Source organism: Rhamphochromis longiceps, linkage group LG23, assembly GCF_057381845.1.
Source record: "Rhamphochromis longiceps isolate RC_006_pf linkage group LG23, R_longiceps_female_GT1.1, whole genome shotgun sequence".
In the NCBI taxonomy this organism is placed as follows: Eukaryota; Metazoa; Chordata; class Actinopteri; order Cichliformes; family Cichlidae; genus Rhamphochromis; species Rhamphochromis longiceps.
In genome coordinates this window covers 20,171,077-20,198,574 of record NC_140578.1, presented here as the reverse complement: position 1 = coordinate 20,198,574, position 27,498 = coordinate 20,171,077, and the positions used below count along the sequence as shown (strand labels likewise).

Below are 27,498 nucleotides of genomic sequence, written 5' to 3'. Positions count from 1 at the left end.
ATAAACTAAAGGAAAAACTTCAAACAACACCCTCAAAGAAGTCTTTGTGCCCAAACTCTTCTTTCTACAGTAAAATATTGATTCCAGTAGATCTCATGTGTCAGAACTACTTGCACTAAATACTGTTATTTAGTGGTTCACCGAAGCGGAGGCAGCAGGAGTTCAATTGTTCTGAGGTAAAACGCTGCCGTCAGTGGGCTCTGCTGGCTGCAAAGTGTTGTAACAACTTGTCTGAGGTCAAATAAGGCAGCGTATATCTAAATATACCACACACCTACTCTACGGCTGATTTTAAGTCATTAAAATAAATATCAGTTCTAATCTATCATAATCAGTGTGTCTGCATGTATTAATTGTTATTAATGGAGTTATCTTTAATCACTTTTATTCATTATTTCATGTGTGCTGAACATACTGGATTCTTTTAATCTCAGTTTGTATATTTATTTATTGTTTATTTTGCAGGTTTTTGTACTTTCACAAGTTAAGCATTAACTTTTAAGTCATAGATGCTCACATATATTTACATGTAATATTATTTTATTGATCTGTTTTCAAAATCATATTGTAATGCACTTGATTTTTTTTACAGCCTGTAGTTGTAATTTTTGGGATTTTTTTGTTTGTGTTTGTAGTTTTATGCTAATAGTTTATTCATTCATTCGTCAGGTTCTTTGTGAGTCCTGTCTCTGTGCCTTTTTGTTATTTTGCTCACTTTTCTGTGTGGTTTAGGGTTTTACTTGTGAATCACTTTAAACTTCAGGTTTAAACGAAAGATTCTATTAAAATTAAATTAAGCTAGGGTAACTAGCTATCAGTAAGTCCCTCATACCTCCTTACTTCAAAGAAACCAACTATCTTTCATGACTGGTGTGCATGCTTTTTTGCTGAGTTAAGGTTGTTAAATTTTCCTTTTTGAGGGCTTAAAAAGCATGAAATTAGATTTCCAGAAGTGTTCATATAACTTAATACAACAATTTTTAGTCTTCTGCTAAAGAAGAAGAAGAAACTGTGTTATTTGTGTCTTTCGGGCTTCACAGTAGTTTCTGTTTTTCTCATTTAACCTCACACCTTCTGGTATTTCCAGTCCAGTTTTTTCTTGTTAACAGTCTGATAATTAGGGCTGGGCTATAGCACACCGTTCACGGTAATACTGGTATAATGTTGGGCTACGATAAGAAAATGAAATATTGCGATAGAATATGGGTAAAACGCCTTTTGGTTAAACTGTCAGCAAGGAATTTGCATTTTCACTGATTGTTTTTTATATATAACTTTAATGCACATAAAAAACAGCTGCTTGGTTTAGTGAAAATACATTGATTTTTTTTTCCACTAATAAAGTTGTGGAGTTGTAAAGTATTTTGTCTAGTGTCAATTATATCGTCAGTTATATCATTATCACAAATTTTCAAATGTATATCGTGATAAATATTTTTGGTCATATCGCCCTGCTCGACTGATAATCTGTTTTTCTTTGTGTCTGCAGAGTCGAGTTTGTACAGCTCTGAAAGTTCAGGCCTCCAGACTCAGACTACTAGCCAAAGTGAGACCACAGTAATAACTCTGAGCACCCATTGCACTCAGAAAAGACAGCACTAAAACTCACCTCTGACCCCTCCCTGCCTTTTCTTCTCTCAGGTGCCACCTCTCCCACAGTGTTTGGAGTGGGAGGGGCTCCAGCAGGAGGCGCTGTGGGCTCACCGGGGGCGAAGCGGAGCGGCTCTGGAACCGGGAACACTCTAAAGGTAACAGCTCGCTGTGAACTGAAATGGGAGAATTTGGGTCAAATGTGTTAACATAAAGCGGCTTGAGGAGGGCTTTAGTTATCTTAATTGTGGGTTCTCTGGTATTCTCAAAGGGAAATGCAGATATGCACTTTGTGTGTTTGTTGTGATTTGTTAATGCTGTGGTTTATGGTCAAAAATACTAAAGAGGAGTTATTGTGTTTGTTTTTATTCTAGGACTCCACTCCAGTGGCTTTGCATTATTCACAGCTAAAAATAATCCTTCTTTGTCTTAGAAAAGCAGTTCATTTGTGTCTCAGACAGTCTGCTTTAGCTTCTGTCTCCCATCAGTCCACAAACTTTTTTACTTCTACTTGGGCGTCTTTCTGAAAACTTGCTGAGGGGGCAGCATCCAGAGCTGCCAAGGTGTCATTTTGGAAACACAGCATTCAGAGCAGTCATAAGAATTGAGCTCTGGGTTCATAATATTTACTTTTGCATATGTTCACATCATTACATGAAATCTGAAACTTTGGTTAAAATGAGCATTTGATACTGTAACTTTAAATAGCTCCCCTTTAAATGTAATGGATTATTAAAGTTGGAAGCATTAGCTCACAGGAAATGTTTCCTCAGTTTTTATCATTGTGTCTAAATTGTATGAGTGTTGATGTGTAATCATAGCTGAATCTTGTTTTGTGCATAAATGAGTGTTAAAAAATATATAAAAGAAAAGTAAAATTGTTGGTGAAGAGCCAAAATTTATTTTAAGGTTGTGTTTTAAATAGTTAAGAGAAGCTCTTTTAAAAAACAGATAGTGGAAAACCTTCTGTAGATCAAGAAAATCTCCACAAATTGCTCTTCATATTTTAAACTTGGACTGGATTCATGCAGTTCTCAGCACATCCTATCAGCACACTATGAACTAAAATGTAGTTTAAAACCAGATGACCACATTTGTAACGTGCTGGGTGACATTGATGAAGCTCGTATCACAGGTAACTCTGGACTCCTGAGTTTTTAGTCCCATTTGTACCAGCTGTATGAACCGTAGCCTTGGTGATACAATACTCAGTGGCATCAATAACGGTAACTACATTAACTGTTGCTGCAGCGCTGGTTGACTAGTCCGGTGCGGAGGCTGAGTCAGGGAAAAGCCGATGGACAGAAGAAACCGCCAATCAGGACGAGGAGGCGGGACAACAGGACAGAGATGACCACACCCCTCACAGGAAATGCGCAAATGGTGTGTAGACACCCATCCAAATGATGGGTTAAAGACACAAAATAGTAATAATGATAACATAAACTAATTGCTTCTTAAATTATGTAGAAGGCGAGGAAGGAGGACGCAGGGCATAGTGGTGGGGAGGAGGAGCCAGAGGAAGAAAGCCACACCCCTCTACCACCCCCAATGCAGATCATCAAAGACCCTAACAATCCTGAGGTAAGAGTGGCTCTGTTTAAAGCTAGAAATGTTTAATGGCTGAAGATGAATGTGGCATAAATTTCTTAATATTGTATTTGCTGCTTTAGTCACGAGGTAAAAAACCTCTTCAGAAAACTTTTTGAATAACTACAAAAATAAACTAAATGTTTTTATACAGAAGAGTGGTTTATTTGAAGAGTTTTCAGTCCTGATTCAGAGTTGCATGCAGCACAGATAGAGCACTAGTGGAAGATACTAGTGATCCTCATATGTCTCCTGCCAGTGGACCTCATAGTTACATAAATACCCTGCACTGGTTTGAGTCATATCTATCTGGTACATTTCAGTTTCTTCGTGTTACTAAAGAGAGTTACTCATGGAGTTCTGTAGGTTCTTGTGTTGGGATCAGTACTTTTCATTGTATACATACAGGTAATATTATTAGGAAACAGCATACATTTTCGTTGTTGGAGTTGATACCCAGCTGTAGGTACCTATGAAACTAGTTGACACAAATCAATTAATTAAACTACAGGCATGTCTTCAAGGCCTGAAAGCCTCCATGGCATATAATTCCTTTATCCAAATTTGGAAAAATGGAGGTTACTGAACTTGGTCTTAAAAACCTTGGAAGCATGGTGTCTAAGCAGATACTGACTCTGGATGGCATTACCATGGCTTCCTGTTAGGAATCTTGACCCGATATGTCCGTAAAGGCACACTGTAAGAGATGTCGGACTGTTTTTTTCTTGCTGTATTTCTACATTTCTAAACATCCTGTCTCAGAGTGATGCTGAACAACTAGTTCAATATGTGTTACCTCTATGATGGACTATTGCAATTATTATCAGGCTGTCCTAAAAGATCCCTGAAAAGACTTCATTTTATCCACAATGTTGCAGCAAGAAAACTGTGAGACCATATTTCTCCTGTAATGGCTTCTCTTCATTGGCTCTCTGTTGTATCCACAATTATATTTAAAAATCTTTCTCGTCACATATAAGGTCTTGACTGATCAGGCCCCATCTTATCTGAAAGATCTCATAGTAACGTATTGCCTCAATAGAACACTATCAGATTACTGGCTTGCTTGTGATTCCTAGTGTATTTAAAAGTACAAGGCGGTGCCTTCAGCTTTCAAACTGTGTACAGTATTCACGCTGTTTTCTTGTCATCAATAAAAGATTACAGTTTTCTGAGGTTACACAGAACTCTTTTAATTTCAGCCTTTTCTATTTCTTCAGGCTCTAGACTCAGATCAGGGATCAAATGAATCAGACACGGAGCAGAGAAACAAAGCACTAAGAGGACGCATGTAAGACAAACCCAAATTTATTACAAAGTCCAAGTTTTGAATGCATTTTTAAGGAGACATGAATTTTGTGGTTCTGTGTGCAGGTTTGTCGTTAATGAGATGGTCCAATCAGAGAAGGACTATGTAAAAGATCTGGGAGTGATAGTTGAGGTGAGACACAAACATCACACTGAAAGAAAGGACCTACTGACGCTCCACCCAAAAGACTCTACAAATGTCAATCTAAACGTACGACATGTTCTCTGCTGACGTTTCTCAGGGCTTCATGTCCCGGCTGGAGGTCAGAGGGATTCCAGAGGAGATGAGAGGAAAAGACAAGATTGTCTTCGGCAATATCCAGCAGATCTACGACTGGCACCGCGAGTCCGTGCCACAAATGCACACGTGAACAAACACACTTCATTATATACACAAAGATGCTCACTGGGTGTTTTTCTGTTTCAGCTTCTTCCTGGTGGAGTTAGAGCGTTGTATTCAGAATCACGACCTGCTCGCAGACCTCTTCATCAGACATGTGAGTTCTACAAACAAAATGACTTGTTCAAAACAGAATATATAGCATGGCTCTGACCTGAGACCTCAGGGACTCAACTCAGAACTCATTTGTCTTGACTTTGGGCTTCATTTAGAACTAGATTCAGGGCTCAATTTATTTATTTTTGTCTCAAGATATAGGAATCAGGATTCAAATAGGACTTGGCTCATTACTTTTTATGGCTTAGCTTAGAACTTTGTTCAAAGTTTCACTCAATTGTCAACTTAAGACTCAGCTTGTCCCTGCATTAGGACTTGACTTGTTTGTCCTGGCTTAGACCCACAATTGATTATTTGAATATTCACATGATCTAAGATGTGAACAAAGATGTGGATCATTACCATGATCTGGGGTTACCACTGAAACCACTGTGAGACCTTGCCTCAAACCATCAGTGACCTACTGAAGTGAGCGGGGGGTTGACGTGCCTGGGAACATGTCTTCCTAGTCCAAAGTGGTTTCCTGGAAAGAGTGACCAATGTTTTATAAATGCAGGTGAGTCTTTTCCTGTTGAGATGACTCCTCCATGTTGTACCATACATTTATAGAGTGGCTGTTTGGTTTCTTCTATAAAAGGGTCCAGGCCCTCCTCGCTGCACTGCACTGCATACCATGATGTTCATCTTGCTTTTAGGAGTTTTGTCCTTGCAATGAGCCAGTTTTTGTCTGCTAGATTTACTACGTCTGAAGTGCACTGGGATGCCATGCTTGGAGAAAATTTCCAATAAACATGATACAGGAACAGAAAAAGTTGTTGTCGTTCTGTTTCTCCCTAGTTGGTGTCTGGCATTCTTTCCTCTGCATTTTCACTGATTTGATGAAGGCCCAGTTAGGATAACCACATGTTCTAAGAGCTTTGTTTACGTCTGTGTGTTCCTGTTCCCTTCTGCCTTAGAGGGAACCTCCTCGCTGGTCCCAAACAAGTTTGTGTTCCAGTACCTGGTGAGAGTCAAGGTCTAGCATGAGCTGAATAACTCAGAAGCTACAACAACATGGGGCTCAATTCTAAATTCATGACTTGCTCCTGAGGTTGAACTTGGCTCGAGTTGTTGTCTGCACATAGGATTTGAGTTATCACAGAACTCAGGACTTCTTGTTATTTGCTTGGGACTTGACTCAGGATGTGTTGAAGACCTAATACAACTATTTCTTTTTTACTTTCTTGTTTTTTACAGGAGCGTCGTCTACACATGTATGTGGTTTACTGTCAGAATAAGCCGAGGTCAGAGTTCATCGTCATTGAGTACGAGACCTATTTCGAGGTAATGCGTCGCTTTTCTTTTTTTTTCTCATTTCTATACTTGGCTATTCTTTTCTGTTGTTTTTTTTTTAATGATTATCTTATAGAATAGAATCGAATAACTTTATTATCCACATCAATGGAAAGTTGTTTTCAGTTCACCAAGCCATAAACAAATAATCAAATCAACCCGTAATAGTTTCTTTTATTTTTCCTTTCCTGATTTTTTTAAACATTACTATCTTAAAAGTTAAAAAAGGGGGAAAAAAATCGAAAGAGCAGGCTTTCCTAAAATGCACGTTCTTGAATGGACCTTACAATAGTAAAAATCTGCCAAAAACTGAAACTGAACCAGACCTTCTATCTCTGTCTCTGCCTGTCTGTCTGTAGGAAATCCAGCATGAGATCAGCTGCAGGATGTCCATCAGTGATTATCTGATCAAACCAATCCAGAGAATCACCAAATACCAGCTGCTGCTCAAGGTCTGTGAAGAACCTGTCAACATGATTTGTGTTTACACTAACTGCTTAAATGAAACATTGATTTTAAAATATATTTAATGCATTTTTGGTGGAACCTGAATGTTACAATGGAATTGCTGGTATCTGTGGAGTAAGTTTGGGTATTTTATATCCTGCTTAAAAATGCATCTGCCCAGAGACCATAGAAGACAATTACCCAGTAGCTAAATGTGGTACAGAGGTTCTTTTATTATTAGGGTTATTAGGGTTTGTGTATTTTCCCTGACAAATATGGCATAAAACTAAAAACCAAGCTAAATTTGGAATTTGACCGGAGGTGCTGATCTTGATTATAGACTGGTTGGCTCTCAGGGCAAAATATATCGGATGAAGAAATTAAATTTCACTAGTGTGAATTTTTTCTTCTACCAGTGCAAGAATTACATGAAAAAGTATGAAGAGAGTTTACAGATGAGAAGCAAAAAAGAGCCGTCAGGTGCTCAAAATAAACCTTAGACTCAAACGTTAGAAAAGGCTTTTCCTCGCAACATGTCATGTAATACAACTTATACAACTTAAAATACAACTAAAAATAAATATAGTTTCATGCATCGGTCAAAACACTCCACTCCAGGTACAGGACGCCCAGCTGAAAACGCGTCGAGTGCCAGAGATTCACAGAATTTACAGAAAATGCACTATTTTGTGAATTATATCGTTATCGGGATGAGAAATGTCTTCTATCGGGATACGAGATTTTGATCATATCGCACAGACCTATTGGCTCTTGCTCCAGGCTTGGATTAGAACTTCGGTCAGGTGGAGTTTTTAACTTTTATTGAGGGACTTGATTCAGGACACAACTCGGGATGCAACTTGGGATTTGTTGTTTTTGAGTTGGAGCTGACCTCAAGACTTGAATTGACTCATTCTAATGTTGTCTTTGAAATTAGCCACGATTTGACATGGTTTAGTATTAGACTCAGAAATTATTTCGGACTCAACTCAGGCAAGAAATGTGTGGGTTGTTTTATTAACTCCCTTAACAGTTATTACCTGTGCGCTCTGATTGGTTTACAATGACAGCCTTCCTTGTAATGGCATAAATTTTGTACTTTTGGGTAGAGCTTTTTGTGAGAAATCAGAGATAAACTCATCAGTTCATCATACCAGCGTGTATTTTAAGATATTTTCTGATGTTACACTTTAAGGACACACTATGACTTTGGCTGAAATTCAAACACTTATATTTTTTCTGTTTGTTCATCAGGATTTCCTCAAGTATACGTCGAAGGCAGGGCTGGACTGTGAGGAGATTGAGGTAAGTTTTTTCTTTGCTTTCCTTTTCTGTAAATCATCTCATAAACTTTCAGAAACATCAAACAACTGAACCACAGCTTTGTTCGTGTTTTTTGTTATTGATCAGTTTTAGTTTGATAATATAAAAACAGTTGTGTTGTGCCACAAACTGTTCTGATAATACACAAAGGCACAAAGGATCTGCATTCTGGGAAACAGTTTATTTACTGAATTTATTATATTTTCATTCAAATTCTTGTGACCTTTAAACTTTGTTAAATTTTTTGTAAAAAATAGATATTTATTTTTTAAGCTTTGCTAAGAGTTGTAAAAAAAAAACTCTAAAAGACAACAAACACATGAGTTTTGTTCTTCAGCAGACAGCTGTTTCTGTCTCATAACCAACTAGCAGGAGACAGCAAAGAGCTGCTGCTGCTTCTGGCATAGTGAAGATCGTTATAAATGATTTACACGAGATGGTGAATCATCGCCCTGAGGACTAACACAAACTTTTGTAATATTTAGTAACTGTGTGTGTGGTCTGTGTACAGAAAGCGGTGGAGCTGATGTCATTGGTTCCAAAACGCTGCAATGACATGATGAACCTGGGACGCCTGCAGGGATACGAGGTACACCTGTCTGTCCACCTGTCCGGCTGATTTGTTTTGTTAGCAATTTCATGTCACTAGGACAACATAGTAACATAATTGATTTCATGCTAATTAACACTGAAAGCTCTGAAAGAAATTTGATAATATTTCAAATTTTAAGTTTCCATTTTGGTCTACTAACACAAAATGGACAAAAAGCAGAACTGAGCCACGCAGAGATGAAGGACAATGAACAGAACCCAGAGGAACACCATATTACATTGATAACAGCACACACGGCATAATAATGTTGTTGTGGGTGCTGCTACCGAGCTCTACAACAACAGCTTCTCAAGTAGTTTGTGTGCAATTTACCTGTTTCAGGCACATATTAATTCAAAAAAATTAGAAATGTGTGTAGAAAGCACAATACAAACAATTAACAATGACATATATGAGGCATGTACACAATTTACTTTTGCTGATTTCCTGGAAATGTAAAGTTTGCTGCAGGGTACCTGGACTCTTATCCATCGGTCTTTCTTTCTTCACTCACCTCCTCGTGCTTTCCAGGGAAAGCTAACGTCTCAGGGGAAGCTGCTGCAGCAGGAGACTTTCTGTGTTTGGGAGCAGGACGGAGGCGTTCTGTCTCGCAGCAAAGAGCGCAGAGTTTTTCTGTTCGAGCAGATCATCATCTTTAGCGAACTGCTGCGCAAAGGCTCTAACAACCCAGGATACCAGTTCAAGAACAGCATAAAGGTCAGACTGGTCAGCACTGTTTAGACTCGACACCGTCTTGAGGTCTGAATTAGGAGTAATTGTGTTATTGTTTGTGTTCAGGTGAGTTATCTGGCAATGCAGGACAGCGTGGACGGTGATCCCTGTAAGTTTGTGTTGTGGTCTCGTGGGTCGGCGGAGCGCTTCACGCTCCAAGCATCTTCTGCCAGCATAAAGATGACCTGGGTAGAGACCATTGCTTCCCTGCTGGATGCCCAGAACAACTTCCTGTCAGGTAAAAACCTTGTCAAAAACATTCCTGAAATATCTGAAATATCCATTATGTTACCTGTCCTAAAATATCCTTAATTCTCCTTGGAAAATTCCCTTTCATTGTCATTGGATCACCACTGATTTTGAAATCTCTTATTCAACTGAAATGCTACTGAATCTCAATGGAACATCTTTTATTATCTTTCTCATATTCCTCAAATACTTTTTGTTTTACCCTAAATATCTTTAAACCATATTTAAATAGCCTTAATTTCCCCAAACCACCCTTAAACATCTCTGTTATGTTAGTAACGTTGGGCTTGTGTTAACGTAAACCCCCCTTAAGTCACCCTTGAAATCTTAGAATACCTTTCGAAGTCTCAAATCCTCTGCAAGCTGTTCAATCTTTGTTTAATGCCAAATGAATCCAATTTCCAAATTTCCCAAAAATGTCTTCCTTACAACCTCCTTGAAAACTCCTTGAATCAATCAAAAGTATCATTTTTGTGAACAACCCTCCAACATTCCTAGATCTCTATGAATCACCTTAAATCTCACTGAAACAGCTCATGCATATCCATGCTGCATCTAATCTGTGCCCACAGCTCTCCAGTCTCCTATTGAGTATCAGAGGAAGGAGGGCGTGATCTCTGTGACACGGCCACTGTCATCAGGAAGGCCGCCATCTGCACCGCCAACTCCCAACGGTCACGCAACTCAGCCCCCTCCTGACAGTGAACAGGAAGATCAGGTTTGAATCCCTCCTTTCACTTTCCTTGTGTACCATAAGTTCTTGAAAAACTTTCTTACATCAGACCATATGACCTTTGACCCTTCAGGAACTGGTTCTGGTGCTGCAGGACTTCGTGGCGGTGCGGGAGGATGAGATCTCTGTGTTTCGGGGGGAGAAGGTTCAGATTCTGGCGTCCAACCAGCAGGGTCAGAGTCTGGTCTATCGGCCGGCCAACAGCGATTCGCCAGCCGCCGAGGGCTGGGTGCCACGCAGCGTGCTCAACACACACTGACATTTACACATGAACAAACACACACTGGCAGCAGGGTCAGAATCTGGTTTACTATTAGTACATACACAAACACAATGACAGCACTCCAAATACTAAATGCAAAATGGGTCAAAAGCATGTTGGGAAATATTTGTGCAGCAAAAAGGTAAACATGACGATGGCAATGTCTGCGTGTCTGACACTTTGGACAAAAATATGTCTCCTCCACTTTCTCATTTTCTCACCTGATGAGATTTTTCAGAAACAATCATTAGGAATTATGTGAAAGTTTTAAGCATTGCAGAATATCCTTAATATTACATCTGGGTCCAAGGGGCAACCCTCCATAGCAACTTCATGGATCCTCAAAGTGTGTAACAGTGGAGCTGGAGCATACTTGCCTGACATCAACAAATTAAAGTGTAATTAGTGTTCTAGTTGGTTGTTTGGTTTTAACTCAAAATTTCTAACAATCTTTGTAAAAAGTTGATTGCAGCTTATTTGAAGTCCAGAATGGTGTGATTATGCCTAAAGATTGTTCTCAGTCAATAGCAGTAGACTAAGCAGAATAAACTAGACCTTAATATCCTCAGGCATCACCTCCAGAGAGGTAGCAAGGTTGAACTTGCTAAACACCTCACCTAGAAGGTGTTTAACAGGGATCCTAGTTGGATGTATGAACCACAAGTGGATCCTTTTATTGTGGAATAGATGCTCTACTTTGAGCCTGTCCCAAAAGACCAAGATCCTGATCCAGTCCAGACCCTTCGGGCTATTATAATTTCTTCTGCTTGAATCCTCGTATCCAATATTGGTCCTTGGTCTCTCTTTGGTCACTATTCACAGTTGGCTATGAATAGAAAAGGACAGATAGTGTTTGAGTTGTAGTTGATTGATGTAGAATCTCAGGATCTTGTTAACATGTGGGGGATATAAGTGGGTCTTTGTGGTGAACTCAATCCAAATGGAAAGCAAAGATTTGCCTCGTGTTTCTCATGCAAATACAGTGAGTGGATTGCGGTGTTTGAAACTATAAGGAAAACTGTTTCCTTCCAAAGCATAACCGACTCCATCACTTTCTTCAGTAATAAAGTTGAACCATATCGATTCAGCAAAACAGCACAAATAGCAGTAGTAACATTTCCCTCCATTTTGACTGTCAATGGTGTCAAGAGACTCCAGAGTCAATGGACTAATCTCGGCTGGTCCAGTTCTTATTGGGGGCCTCCTGAGGTTTTCCTACGACAGACAACAAATCTCTCCAGAGAGTTTGGTGTCCATCCTCAGTTAGGCTTAAAAAAAAACCCAAAGGTGAGGAGTTCAACAGGCATCCTGCTCAGATTTCAGGACCAGCTCAGAGTTTTCTCTTTCACAAAGTAATCTCTACCTTAACATTTTTTTCCATTGTTGTCTCTTTATGTAACAGTGCTATGACCCATCAGAGGGTTAGGAACTGGAGAGGTAGACACTGCCATCATTTATGCTCTGAAGGTTTCCTGACATGTTTCAGACCCTGATTACTGTTCAGCATTTTAGACTTTAAACACACACACACATACACTCTCCCAGCAGCAGGTACTGTTAGTATCCTCCCTCATTCCTGGTGCTTTAACATTCAGCCAGAACACAGCTCTTCACCTCGTTCTATCAGACGCTGCCGTCAGGGTCCAAGCAACCAATAACCCACTCTTATGACTTCACAAACTGTTCTCCGTGGGTCAGTGGAAGGGAGGTCATATGACCATCATTACAGTCATCATCACCACCATCCAGACGGGGACTCCAGGAAGAAAAGACAGTCAAAAAAATAAATAAATGAAAGCCTCCTGGACGAGAAGAGGCAAAAAGACCTATCAGCCAATCAGAACTGAGTTCTCTACGCGTCGTTCTGTTAATAGTGTGTATAAAGAGACTGAGGACACACACACACACACACTTCATACACACACCAATGCTATGATGAAGATGCAGATGAAGATTACTATGAAGATAATTAAGAATAATAGAATCTGTTTTTCACCTTAATAGAGAGAAAAAAAATGAGAGAAAATGTTTGTCATATTAATAACTGCGTGCGTGTGCATGAGAGCGAGGGAGAGCGTGTGTGTGCGTGTGTTAGTAACGCCGTCCTATGTGTGTGTGTGTTTTTCCACCGACAGTTAGGTGGTGTCCCGGTGTAGCGTTGCCATGACGAATCGTTGTGTTTGCGGTGACACCATTTTTTGTTTGTTTATTCGTTTGGTTGGTTTTTATAGCAAACCAGAGCTGCTGCCGCCCTCCTCCTGCCCCGCCCCTTCTCTGTCTTTCTCCAGTCAACAAGGTGGCCTCAGCTTTGGTTAGTTTGATATTCTGATTATGCATTTCTCGTTCCTGTATATAGACCAGACGTCCAACTGCTACTCTATGTACTGTGGACACTGAACCGGTCTGTCTCTCAGCAGCCCAACCTACTGTGACTGTCTGTTTCTACTAAAACCGAAGCTGTAACCTTCAGCACGCTCTCTACCTGTCTCTCTCTATCTGTCTCTCTCTCTCTCTACCTCTCTCTCTCTCTCTGTTTCTCTGGTGCCATTCTCAGACAACACCCCGGTCCTTAAGGAGCTGCGCAGCCTGTCAGGTGCACTAAAGAGCGGTTAGGGTGGAGGATAGTGAACTATGAAGCAAACTATGAATGATTTAACTGGTGTTAAAGGAAAAGTTTGAGTTCTTTCAAGTCTATCTTAATATAACTTCTTTAAACTGATCTAAAAATGTACAACCTGTTGGCAACAGCTTTCTGGTTTCTGTTAGCAGAATTATAATAACACTAACAAAACTTTCAGTTCCTCTAATGTCCACTTGATGCTGCAAAAATGAGTCCCTATACTTAGTCTCCCATGTTAAAATGTCCAACTTCAGCCTGCTACAGAAAACAGTTTTGGTCTAGTTTCCCCCTTTGTAACAACTGTATGGGGCTGAATTTAGTTCATAACTCACATGTTTAAACTGCATTAAGGCTTAATGTTTGCGTTATTAGGGGTGGGGCCTTGTTGAGTGACAGGTGACTATAGTGTAGCTGTCTGCAAGGTTTCACCTTAGTTATTTTGAAGTCACTTAGCTGGACCTTTAGGGTGGGTTTGAAGTGATTTGTGTAATTTGGTAATAAAACAGAATCACATCATCAACATATGGTGATATACGCATATAGCTTAAGCTCAGTCTGTCCTTTCTGGATCATTTTTTAAGGATCAAGAAATCAAATACAGAATACAAATCTCAAAACTATTAACCATCTATGATTTAGCTGTTTAAACTGTATTTGCATTTGTAAACAATAAATGCCCAATGAAATAGGTAGCTTGTAGCATTTCCAGATTATTAAATTTGTTTGGGAACTTTTTTGGTTTAAAAAAAAAAAAAAAAAGCTACAACAGAAACCAAGAAACACCTGATTCCTGTGCAGGTTTCAAAGGAAAATATGTTACTAAAGCTTCTCTTAATGTGCATATGGAATGTGATTGGGACTAGTATATTAAGACAGACTTGAAGGAAACCTAATGTTTTCTTAAAGGGCAACACACACCGATGGCACTTGACTATGACATTCATTAGACTTTTTGTCCCAGCTACTGCAAACCTGGCTTTCTACTAAATGTCAAACTATGTTTGGCAGCATAGCTTTGATTCAGTCTGTTTCAAATATTTTTCTAAGCTGAATGGTGGACATCAGATTGTCCATAACTTTCTGGTTCAAGATGGTAATTTGGGTTAAATATTACGCTGTTTGGCAACATTTACTTTACTGGGTAATTTTGTGTTAAATCTCTTAAATATTATATTAAAAATCTAACGTTTAGCTGCAAATTACACAACATTTTATCACATTTGTTGAACAGTTTGTAATTTGTGGCTGTAATTATGAGGGGAAGCGTTCCTGTCTGCTTGTTGTATACTGGCTGAAAAATAGTTAATAAACTGTTTATTAATAAATAGTTAATAAACTGTTCTCTAAAAAAACCAAACATCCTTGCTAGCGGTTATCCCTGCTGTATCTGAGCTTCCGTTCAGCAGTGTAAATTCTTTTCTTTAGTATTTTAGACTGATAAAACACTATAGTGCTGATTTCTCACAAGAGAAACAGTAAAACAAAACAGTATAGTGTGACCAATCTACTGTTTCTCATCTTTTTAAGGAAACAGATGTCAGTATACAAACTATTTCTCATACTCCCTGATACTGAATTTTCTTTTACTATTATTATTATTAAAATGTTGAATATGATGATTAGTTACTCTTTTTCCTTTATAATTGGGGATAAACTGGTTTCTTCAAAATACTTGTTAATTTGCAGCTAAACAGCAGCAGGCCTTTTCAGGAAACTGGAAACAAATTATACAAATGTCCAAATTTGTAGTGAAAAAGCAGAAAAAGACAGTGTTAATGTCTTGTAATAGTCATTATAAATACCAACATCCACTTCTTCACATAAACATGCAAATACAAATTATGACTGTCTAAAATATAAGTTAATATCGAGTCCTTAAAGACCTTCAAGCTACTTAACATCAACATGACATTCGTCAGGTGAATGACCCTTAAAAACAGATGCCACTTTGGTCCTTTTACAGAGCTGGCAAAGGATTTTGTGTCAGTGTGATAACTGTCAATGCAAAAAAAAAAAAAAAAAAAAAAATTATTATAGTGTTCAAAATGCTTAAAACATGAGCAAGGTCACAACTTTGGAACTCGGAGTGCACCAGAAGGGTTTCGATTTGATTGCCGAGCATTTCAAAAGGAACTCCAACAGGTGGAAAGCTGTGCATTATGAAGAGTTTGAAAGTTAAAAGTATTTCACAATGAAGGTGCTACAAAGTAAAGCTTAAAATAAAATGTGGACCATGATTAAAGGTTTAAGATGGATAACTGTGCACTATAGAGGTGTTATAAGTTTGGAAATAGCACACAGCTTAGAAATCAGTGCACTATGAATGGTTTGAGGTGAAAGGTAGTGTACTAAGGTTTAGGATGAAAAATAGTACACTACAAAGGCATAGGGTGCTGTTTGAGACCCAGCCTTGTTGCCGACTGGCAAACTCAACTAACCAATCAACCAGTGTTATTTGTACAGAACTAACAGCTGCTAACTGACTGCTAACAGCTCTCTGTGTTTGTAATAAACGTCATTTTTCATCCAAAACAGTCTGTATGTGGCTTCTTCATCTGGACTTCTTTTTTTTTTTTAAATACATGGATCAATTACTACATTTATACATTATAACCATTTATATTTTGCATATAAAAAATGGATGTAGCCCAGGGGTGTCCAAACTCTGGCCGCGGTCCATTTTTAATTGGCCCGCAAGCAAGGGCGTAGATTTGGCATAGACGGAAGGGACGTGTCCCCATCAATATCCAGCGATTATTGAATTGTCCCCACCAATAATTTGATCTCTGCGAGTAAAGAAAAACAACTGTCAACGTCTCATTCACCCAGCGGTGCAGAAAGAGTTAAATTACGTTCTCTACTGGAGTCCTACGTCATGTGACAAATCTGGCCAATGTGATTGGCTGTGCCTTTCAGGGAGCTCTGTTTAGTTTTAGCAGCGGCAAGCCTGCGCTGCGAGGAGGAGAGGAGGATGGCAGCAAAAAGGAAGATCCTGGATATAAGAAAGTTTTTTTCAAAGAAACCTGTCAGTCGCTTAAAGTCAAGTTCACTCATAAAATGTGTCCGTCACAATAACGTTACAGGCTATGCTAGGCTTTGGCCCACATCAGTCTAAAACTGTATGCAACCATGAATAACGTGTTTTGGAAACTAACTGCACAACAGGCAGCACTATTAGTTATCTCAGTCTCCCAGAGTAGCATTTCTAATTTTGATTGAAACTATCAGAGAAAACGGCAGCCTCGAGCAAGCCAGGATATTAGTTTACAGAGGCTGTTAAAATTATATGTCTAACGTTAAAATGTTAGTGACACAATAATTTCATCCTAATGGTACTGACCATTGACTGTTTTCTACAGTCAGCGAAAGACAGCGGTGGGTTTGAAAACGATTTGCCGGGAGTCCGGTGTTCTCACGGGCTCTAGTGAGCCTTGCCTCCGGCTCGCTATAGGGCTTTGGAGCGTGATGTCACGGGGGTGGGCGTGGAAAGGATTTTGGCCCGATCCGCCATTTTGGGGGTCTAGCGCAAGTGAAAAGGGAGCGAAGTCACACACAACAGCCATGGTTCGTATTTGCTGTGTGGTCGGCTGCAATGTTCGATCACACGACCGGCAAGAGAATAAGCTTGAAAATGGTTTATCTTTTCATTCTTTCCCAACCTGGAAGCAACATGAGCAGCTCGTGTATCGATGTTACCAAACAAAGGCGTCTAGGCAAGGCAAGGCAAGTTTATTTGTATAGCACAATTCAACAACAAGGTGGTTCAAAGTGGTTTACAGAGACATTGGAAACAAAAACAAATAAAAAGCATGATTTAAAATTGATTAAAACAAGCAAACAAACAAACTAACTAAATAACAAACAAGCAAACAAACAAACATAACAGTATGTAAAAAAAAAAAAAATCAAAACAGATAAAATCAGAACAATAGATAAAATCAGTAGTTAAAATGTAAGTTTTGAAGTTTAAGCTTAAAAGTGTGGATTTGGTGCTTTATTCAAATGCAGCTGAGAACAGGTGAGTCTTCAACCTGGATTTAAATAAACTGAGTGTTTCAGCTGATCTGAGGCTTTCTGGGAGTTTGTTCCAGATATAAGGAGCATAAAAGCTGAATGCAGCTTCTCCGTGTCTGGTTCTGACTCTGGGAACTGATAAAAGACCGGATCCAGATGACCTGAGGGATCTGGAAGGTTCATACTGGGTCAGGAGGTCACTGATGTATTTTGGTCCTAAACCATTCAGAGCTTTATAGACCAGCATCAGAACTTTAAAGTCTATCCTCTGACGGACAGGCAGCCAGTGTAAAGATCTCAGAGCTGGACTGATGTGGTCCACTTTTTTGATCTTAGTGAGGACTCGAGCAGCAGAGTTCTGAATGAGCTGTAGTTGTCTGACTGATTTTTTTTTAGGTAGACCTGTAAAGATGCTGTTACAGTAATCAAGCCTACTAAAGATGAATGCATGGACTAGTTTTTCCAGGTCCTGTTGAGACATCAGATCTTTTATCCTCGAAATATTTTTGAGGTGATAGTAAGCTGATTTTGTTATTGTCTTAATGTGTTTTTCTAAGTTTAGGTCTGCATCCATCAGTACACCCAAATTTCTCGCCTGGTTTGTGGTTTTTAGATGTATAGATTGAAGTTCTCTGGTGACCTGTAATCGTTTTTCTTTGGCGCCAAAGACTATTACCTCAGTTTTGTTTTTGTTTAGCTGGAGAAAATTGTGGCACAACCAGTCATTGATTTCCTCAATGCATTTACCAAGAGCCTGTACAGGGCCTTGGTCTCCTGGTGACATTGTGATATATATTTGTGTGTCATCTGCATAGCTATGATAGTTTATTTTGTTGTTGTTTATAATCTGTGCCAGTGGGAGCATGTAGATGTTAAACAGAAGGGGTCCCAAGATGGAACCTTGGGGAACTCCACATGTGATACTTGTCTGCTCGGATGTGAAGTTACCTATTGATACAAAGTATTTCCTGTTTTCTACGTATGTTTTGAACCAGTTTAGTACAGTTCCTGAAAGACCTGCCCAGTTCTCCAGTCGTTTGAGTAATATGTTATGGTCAACTGTATCAAATGCTGCACTGAGATCCAGTAAAACTAAGACTGACATTTTTCCACTGTCTGTATTCAGACATATGTCATTGAACACTTTGGTCAGAGCAGTTTCAGTGCTGTGGTTCTGTCTACAACCTGACTGGAAGGCATCATAGCAGTTATTCTGTTTTAAGAAGTAATTGAGCTGTTGAGAAACTGCTTTTTCAATGATCTTACTTAAAAATGGGAGATTTGAGATCGGCCTGTAGTTGTTCATTTGTGTCTTGTCAAGATTGTCCTTGTTCAGTATAGGTTTTATTACAGCAGTTTTTAGTGATTCTGGAAACACACTTGACATTAAAGAAAAGTTGACGATCTGTAACAGGTCTGACTCTAAAGTCTTTGAGACCTTTTTGAAAAAACTTGTTGGCAGGACATCTAAACAGCAGGAGGAGGAGTTCAGTTGACCTAAGATGTCATCCAGGTCTTTGCTGTTAATAGGGTGAAACTGTTTTATGGTGTTTAAACTGTTTTTCGGTGGACACAGTACATATCCTGGATCTGCTGTTGATGTACCAATTGCTTGTCTAATCTTTTGGATTTTTTCTGTGAAGAATTTGGCAAAGTCATTGCAGGCCATGGTTGAATGAAGTTCAGCTGCCACCGGCACAGGAGGGTTTGTTAGCCTGTCAACTGTAGAAAATAAGACCCGAGCATTATGGCTGTTTTTAGTGATGATGTCAGAGAAGTAGGACCTCCTTGCACTCCTCAGTTGTAAATTATAATTGTGAAGTTTCTCTTTATAGATGTCATAGTGAACCTGGAGGTTTGTTTTTTTCCATCTGCGCTCAGCTTTCCTACACTCTCTTTTTTCATTTTAAACTAGTGTGGAGTTTCTCCATGGAGACTTTTTCCTTCCAGAGATAACCTTCACCTTAATGGGAGCAATTGTATCCATTACATTTAACATTTTTAAATTGAAACTATTGACGAGCTCATTGACTGAACCTCTGGACAGGTCAGGTGTTAATGGGAAGACCTGGTTAAAGATCTCACTACTGTCTTCAGTTATACACAGTTTTGTGATCACTGCTGTTGATATATTTGTGTGGGCTGAGATTTTACTTTCAAAGAAAACAGTAATGATCAGACAGGCCCACATCAGACACAGTAAGGTTTGAAATGCTCAGGCTCTTGGAGATCAGTAGGTCAAGAGTGTGTCCTCTATTATGTGTGGCCTCTGTTACATGCTGAGTCAGCCCAAAGTTGCCCAGAGTGTTACTCAGGTCTTTAGTCCCTTTGTCCTGAGGGTTGTCCACATGGATGTTAAAATCCCCAACAATAATTACACAGTCGAAATCAACACAGATCACAGACAGCAGTTCACTGAGGTCATTAAAAAAGTCTGTGCAGTATTTGGGAGGCCTGTAAACATTAAGAAACAACTTTGGATGGGGCCTTCAGCTGTAAAGCCACATATTCAAAAGACTGAAAACTTCCAGGGGATAGCTGCTTACATTGAAATGATTCATTAAATAGGACAGCAACCCCTCCTCCTCTCCTGCTCACCCTGGCCTCACTGATAAAACTGTAGTTAGGAGGGGTCGTCTCGATGAGAACAGCTCCACTGTTATTTTGGTCCAACCAAGTTTCAGTTAAAAACATAAAATCAAGGCTGTGCTCAGTGATTAAATCATTAATTAAAAATGTTTTCCCAGCTAAAGATCTAACGTTTAATAAAGCCAACTTAAGTGTTTTAGAGGCATTACTTGTCCCCTCGTGTTTGGGAGCAGTCTGTGGCACACAAGGTATGTTTACTATATTTAAAGATCTTTTAGAGTGCAGCTCTCTGTGTTTTGACCAGGCCACATGTCTCCTTCTGTCACCTAAAAGTACAGAAATTTTAAAACCTTCTAGTAAACAGGGTCCCAGCTTCTCCTGGGAAAAGTCACCACTGCCATAATCCTCGCAGCCCGGACCCTCCACACATCACACATCAGACTTCGGAGACAGAGCATGAAGGTGGTAAGGAGGAACTAAGGGGGGCGAGGCTGAGCAATGTGACTTCGATTGCTCTGTTGAGGGTGGGGCTTGTGTTGTCTTCGTATAGCTTTGAATAATTACACAGTATCCACTTGTGTTTTGCGAGCGTCTGCTCCAAACATTTTTATTATCTCATTCACAAATCAGTCTTCTTTTATAGAGGCATTCATGAGCCCTCTCAAATACAGCGCCCCCTACTGGCAAAACCCCATTAGCACATGAACACCCACACATCACCACATCCCCTTTTCTCTGACAACATAGGTCCCACGAATCAACATATACACATAATTGTTTTACATCAATATTTTTTTTTTTCAACACCATCAGAATATAAGATAAAAACAAATCCAGTCGTAGCTTTACAGATTAAGCCTAACTGGTCTTTTGACCTTACGCTCTGACCTCCTCAATACAGGTTCTGAAACAACTGCACTTTTCTCCACATGCTCATGTCCATCCAGTGGTTTTAAACCAGACACTATCTCTGCATGTGACACATCAACATTTTCATCTTCCTCACCATATTGTTCCTCCTGAAATGTCTCTTTAGTCTTCAGCAAGTTACGACGGTTCCTTCTGAACACATGACCTTCTTCAGTTCTTACGTCATATGATCTCGGACCTGCTTCCTGAAGAACAATGGCTTTCCTGCTCCATGCATTCTGATCTTGGATTCTCACTACATCATCCTTTGCAAGCAATCCAAGTGCTCTTGTTCCCTTGTCATATTGCAGTTTTTGCTTCCATTTCAGATGCTCCTGCTTTTTTTATAATTTCTTCACTCTGCTTGCTTTCTGCATAGCAGGGCAAAGTTGTGTGTAGCTTACGATTCATCAGCAATTCTGCAGGGGATAAACCACAGTCAAGAGGAGCAGTCCTGTAGCTCAGCATAGCTAAATAAGGATCTGATCGACTGTCTGTAGCCTTCTTCAGAAGCTGCTTGATGATATGCACTCCTTTTTCAGCCTTGCCATTTGCCTGTGGATGTTGAGGACTTGATGTGACATGTTTAAAGCCGTATTCTCTTGCGAAATTCTGCCATTCTTTGCAATTATAGCAAGGACCATTGTCACTAATGACAGTTTCAGGTATTCCGTGCCTGGAAAAGATAGACTTCACATGTGTGATCACATTATTAGCAGTTGTACTTGTAAGCAGAGCAATCTCAGGAAAGTTAGAGTAATAATCTATCACCAACAGATAGTCTTTCCCATTAAAATGAAATAAATCTGTTCCGACTTTCCTCCAAGGCGCTGTAGGAAGTTCAGGAATCATCATGGGTTCTCTTGCCTGTCCGCTCTGAAACTTGTTACATGTTTCACACTTTCCGACCATGGTCTCAATGTCTTTATTAATGCCAGGTGTTAAGGTTCAAAATATTGGGGATGGAGACAAGAGAAAAAACCACAATAACAACACTGGTCCGGCCGGGTTGAGTCAAACGATGATTTAATGATCACACACGTGGGAGATGGACACTGATGCAGACAGCCTCAAAATCTCAAAATGGTGGAGCATTGCTCAAACTTTTATAACCTCTGGTGCCTCCACCTTATCATAAAAAGCCTAAACATTCACATGCTCTCTCTCACACAGCGCCTAAGCTACGACCTTGGCTCCCTGTTTATCTGCTCCTGCTGAAATGGGGCAGAAAACTCCAGCACACTCTGTTCTCTTCTACTCAGACAAATTAGACAATAACCTTCTGCGAACAGTATTTCTTATAACTCAGCAATATAATGCATCATAAAACAATATCATTCATTCACAACAAGTCAGCAATTTAATGTAATGCAAATCAGTTTAACTAATGCAATAGTTATCAGCTTCTTCTAATTCAGGAGAATAATGCAAACTAAAACTACATAATAATTCACAATCTTTAATTAGGGGTATAACATGGCATAAAATAATATCATAATTTTACAATTCCCCCTGATGAGGTCATTAGAATAATGACCTCACAAACACCCTGTAGCCCAGTGTGGCCGGGTTCATCTCTTCTCACTCCTGAGGTCCTTTGTCCCCCTGAGGGGCAAACCATATGTAAGATGACCTCTGTGTTTGCGCAAGTCAGGTGCAAGACAAACTATTACTACAAGGATAGCAGGTCCAGATGACACTCCCCTGTTCTCCCACAGCTTTATTTGGTGTTCCCTGATACCATTCAGACGTAGACTAGAACCTCTGTCCGAAGAGCTCTTAACCTTTATTTTATTGCTGCAGCTACCAGTGTCGTCCAGTTGGGTGATCCTCTGCTCTTAATTCCTCAACCTTAGGGGTTAGACAACCCTTCAGTCGTAACACAGATCAGGGGATTATTCTGCTCCGATTTCAAACAACGATCTGTGTATTCTCCAGAAAAAGGAACAGGAAGGTGTCCCCTTTTTGCCCAAAAGCCTCTCGAACTTCGTTGGTCTGGTGTTCCCGGATTTCCGCCAACCCCTTCATGGTTATTGCTGTGTTTATGGGATCCATCCTTTTGTGGTGACTAGCTGGAGCCCAAACGCCATGACCCTTGGACCCAGTTGATGTCTCGGCAGTCACTGTGTCTGACTCTGCTACGGAGGATCCTCGCATCTCTGTGACCTCGTCTGGTGTCTGTTCCTTTCTCTGTAAGAGACAGAAAACCAAAACACCTCTCTTCCTAACCCTAATAATCTAATGTTCTTATCTACTGACCTTCTAGTGATTCAGAATTGGTCTAAAACATTCAGAATGTCCCAGGGACTTATTCTAATCATATCTTATGTGTGTGTAAGCAGTGTTTGCATTTAGCCCTCCGCACTCAAGGCATTTCTTACACTTTATCAGTCCGGACAGTCACGCCGAACGAAGCTTCTGACCTTCAAAAGGCCGAGTGCCAACTCGTTATAAGCACATTTGCAAGGTGTGTCTGAAAATTATTGAAACCCCTCTTTTTAACAAAAGACAAAAAATTAACAAATCTTCTAAACGCTATTCAGTTCATTTCAATGAGTAATGATTAAACATGAAAGTGATAGTTTATGCTTTTTCACTGATTCTCTAAAAGGTCCGTCTTCTCGGACCGCTATTAGCTTAAGCTTTACCATTCCTAAATTATTAAAGACACAAATGAAGTTATAAAATGTTCAAATAATCCTTGTTTGATGTTAAAGCTCAACCTTCCCCCCCTTTTTTGACACATTCCAATGTGTCAAATCAACGGAGCTAGAACATTCAAAAAAGTTAGGCAGCTACAAAGTTTCCCAGACTCTTAAGGTGATCCGCGTGTAATGTTCTGACTCAGGTATTTAATATTTTAATGAATCTCGTTTAATTAACTGCCACTATTTAAACTAACTTTAAAGACATAATTTAAGAAAAGATCACAAAAAATAACATGATATCAGTGTTTTGTAAGCGCGTGCGGCCTTCTATGCTCGAAGCCTTTCCCCTCAATAGATCAGTCAGACATTCGCGCTGACTGTAGCTTTTAACCCTTATTAACTTGAGCACAACTCTACAATGAGCAACAAGTTGCAATATGTATAAAAATGATCATGGTTACACCTGCAATGAAAAATTATATCATTATCCTAACACCTGTAAATAGAAGATTCATCAGAGGTTATAACAATCACAGGAACACAGATGTTAGTATAAGGTCAAAAGCTTCAATAAATGATCATCGATGCAATGCTTGTTGCATGATTCTCATACAATAATAATGCTGACATTGAAAATAACAGTATAACACCCCCTTTTGTCCCGTTTCACTTGACACCTAAACGTTTATAAATGCCTCTCTAATTCTTGATTTTATTTCCCCCTTTTCTCCCCTTACTGACCACAGCAGGGGGATCTTAGTTTTGAATCAGCCATGAATCCAGCTCACCTGATTCATCAGTGAGCTCCACCATCACTGGCGTCTGACAGGGTGGTGCTGCATACTCTTCCTTTAATGTCACTATTTTCAACCTGTTAATTAAAGTGTTTAAACCTGAAGTCGACTACGTCCACAACAAGTCAATACAGCTGTAAATGAGGCCAATTATCAATCTATTACCAATCAATAACAACAGATAACTTCTATTTTATGCATGCTTTTAATCAACCACTCACCCAGAGGATCTCCAATCCCAGGAAATGCCTTCTCCTCCTTTAATGAGTCTGTCCTCCTTCCATGCCCTGGTAACTGGTCCATCCAGAGCCATATGATCTCAAATATACATACGACAAGCCAAACCACACCTTGGTCACACCAACCCCCTTTCCACCCCCAAGATGTCCAATGCCATCCTAGTATGGACTGTCAAAAGTGGCTTTAACGCTGACTGTTCTGACAATCAATTTTATAACGTTCCTGGTCAGATTTGCCAATCTCTGCACCAGAGTTTTAAACGTTTCGCCATTTTCATTAGGTTTTATCTTTTATTTAGTTTCGACTCCAGATTTTCAATTTTTTGCCAGTTGTAATTAGTTTTTACCAATTCTTTGCTAGTTTAGTCTAGTTTTTATTTTCTGAAAATCCTTAGTTTCAATTTAGTTTTATTTGTGTTTTGCAAAAGTTAAGTGTAACAAAATCTCAGTTGCATCATATCAGTCATGCTCTTCTAATTATCCTTGGGTGTTGAGACTAATAACTATTAACTCTTGCCGCACCGAGTGTTCCTAATTTTGGTTGAAGTCAATTGATAACCTTTTGAAGGCGATTGTTTCACACCTTTATTTAGATGTCTCAGTCCTGTTATCTCGGGATGCATCACGCTGCCTTATCTGGGGTTAGCTATTTTCTTGGGATGCGAGTTAAGTGGGTGAGCTCTTCAACGAGGGGGAGCGTGCTCCCCCTGATGAGGTCTTCTAGGTAAGCTAGGTTAACCTTCTTGTGTGAGCTTTTCAAGTGCACTTTTAAAGTTTGTGGGATTTTTTGTTTTATAAATGTCCCTCAAGACCCCCTGATGACCCAGTAATTCATTTTTGCGCACTGTAGTACACATTTAGTTTTTTGCTTGTAGCTCTCATACTCTACTTGCCACTCCTCTAAGTCCTGATGTTTCTTAGAGAGGACAACAGAACCTTTAAAATTATATCCCATATGTGGGGGTGTGGCCTTGCCAATTGTTTTTCCCACCTTTTCAAAATGGCTGGCGTGCCCACAAGCACATTTTATGGAAGAAAGAAAGGTAAGCTTGATATTTACAATTAAAATGTTTTGTTAAACTCAGATTTTTATTTTATTCAAAAAATAAACATCTGGTAAATAATTTCAGGGGTCTTTAAGAATTAGGCTCATTTACTTTCACAGGGAACATGACTAATTTATTAATGTGTGCTCTACACATTGGGACTTTATATTTATATTTATTTCACTTTTTCCTAATACCCAACTTTTGACAAAGGCGGAGAGAATTCTTAACACAATTATTAAGGGAGATTCAAACATAGATTTTTCAAAATATGAGAGGGTCAGGACCCACTAAAAGCCACACAAAGATTATCGAGATGCAGTGGCAGATGTAATAGAGAAAGACACAGGGCCACCTGAAATCTGTTGTCCTATCTGGTGCAAAACCAACCTGTAGTAGAATCTGGAATTTTGATTTTGAGTTAAAAATAAAATATGGGTAAAATGCAGAAATGTTTCCCAGTAAAGTAAAAAATAGAGTCGCAATTATAGTTGAATCCATAACACCTAATTGTTTCTACGAGATCACGTCGTTGCTGAGAGTTATCAGTGATCTCAACGTGTGAAAAGAACTCACAGTATCTGGGGTTTAAGCTCCTCTTGGCTGAGAAACCTGGGACAAACATGTGAACAAGACCTGAATAATACCAGTAATGAAGACTTCTCTCCAAAGATCAATAAAAGGAAGCCCCAATCTGATGAGAGTCTAGCAAAATATGGTTCACTCCACTTGCCTGAAATGGTTAGCAGTCCAAGGCATTTCAGTTGTAGAATGATTGGGTACAACAATGAAACAGATGTGAGATGAGGGAAGTGCCAAATGTTCCTTTGTGTCTCCAAATAAAATCAGTACTTACTCAGATATCCTAAATAAATTGACTTTTGTGAAATAGAAAGTTCAGTGCCATCACTTATTCCTAAACCAATAGTTTACAGTTAGTGAAGTGTCAGTGACTTCTGGGTTGGTCCCTGATCTTCATCTTATGAGATTGTTATTTTAATAACACTTGATTCATTTAAAAGAAAAAAGAAAAAAAAGAAAAAAAAAGAAAAAACGAAAATATTTTCTCCCTGTTTTTTCTTATTCTCTGGGTCTCAGGAGGACATTACGTCCCTCTCCACTACAAGACTCTTGTTATGTCTACAAAACATATTAAAATCATCCTCAATTCTATTCTGGCGCTGTCTCCCGACTTTTCCTGACCTGATTCTGCGCGTGAACGGAGCAGCAACACAGACGACTCGACTAACGTACTACCTTAATTTCACTATAGCAGGGCACGCACACATCAATGCAACCAAACACATTTTGCTATAAATCTAGTTAATTTTAGTTAGTTTTGTGAACATTCAGTACAGTTTTAGTTAGTATTTCTTTTTTTTTTTTGATTTTATTACCGTTAACGCAAATTTTTTCCACTTCTACTTTTCGTTATTTCATTTGTTGTCTTTAATAATAATAATCTCCTCTGCACCCTTGAATAAACACCATTAACATGATCAACCTTTTGCTGCTTGTTACTTCACCATCTTATTGAATCAAATACTTCATGCTTATGTGGTTTGCGACATTATATTTATCTAAATCTCCACTTTGTGTCTAAATGTTTGAAGAATTTTTGAGGGTCAAATTTTAAGAATTTGACCATAGTGAAAGTTATGGCATTATCACCCCCTTTGGGGATTACCTGTTTCCCGTTTTGATGATATTCCTCCCCGTTCTTTATTTTTTTCAAGTACCCCTCTTCGGTGGCGAGAAACTGTTGGTGTGATCAAGCGGGTTCTGTAAAAACAAAAGCTCAGGACAGAACAGTCACCAGTCATGTACTTCATTCAAAATTAACAAATATTAAGCTTCATATTGATCCTCTGAGTGTAATGGTACATTTTAATTTGCACTTCTAAAAACAATATTTTCTTTATTTTACTCTTGTTCTTGTGCAGCACCACCCCTCAGCACATGCCCCTGTTATTTTATCTTACTTTTAAATTGTTGACTACTTCAAGAGAGCGCCCAAAAGACGG

At 39.2% G+C, this 27,498-nt stretch overlaps 1 protein-coding gene across 4 annotated transcripts in view; it reads left to right on the top strand.

Annotated features, from left to right (window-relative positions):
* LOC146641805 (kalirin-like) overlaps positions 1–15,761 on the top strand; it is a 61,458-nt gene extending 45,697 nt beyond the window's left edge. For 2 of the 4 annotated variants that reach the window (XM_085399687.1, XM_085399686.1), the window contains 16 exons: positions 1,490–1,546; positions 1,642–1,748; positions 2,842–2,973; positions 3,061–3,174; positions 4,401–4,471; positions 4,555–4,621; positions 4,731–4,834; positions 4,916–4,985; positions 6,182–6,268; positions 6,637–6,729; positions 7,979–8,029; positions 8,559–8,636; positions 9,171–9,356; positions 9,438–9,609; positions 10,193–10,338; positions 10,427–15,761. In XM_085399687.1, the coding sequence (XP_085255813.1) occupies positions 1,490–1,546; positions 1,642–1,748; positions 2,842–2,973; positions 3,061–3,174; positions 4,401–4,471; positions 4,555–4,621; positions 4,731–4,834; positions 4,916–4,985; positions 6,182–6,268; positions 6,637–6,729; positions 7,979–8,029; positions 8,559–8,636; positions 9,171–9,356; positions 9,438–9,609; positions 10,193–10,338; positions 10,427–10,612 (1,721 nt within the window). In that variant the 3' untranslated portion in view covers positions 10,613–15,761. Of the gene's footprint in view, positions 1–1,489; positions 1,547–1,641; positions 1,749–1,964; positions 2,805–2,841; positions 2,974–3,060; positions 3,175–4,400; positions 4,472–4,554; positions 4,622–4,730; positions 4,835–4,915; positions 4,986–6,181; positions 6,269–6,636; positions 6,730–7,978; positions 8,030–8,558; positions 8,637–9,170; positions 9,357–9,437; positions 9,610–10,192; positions 10,339–10,426 lie in introns of those variants that run through there. The other 2 variants (XM_085399688.1, XM_085399689.1) reach the window with 2 other exon arrangements.
* The last annotated feature ends 11,737 nt before the right edge of the window (positions 15,762–27,498 follow it).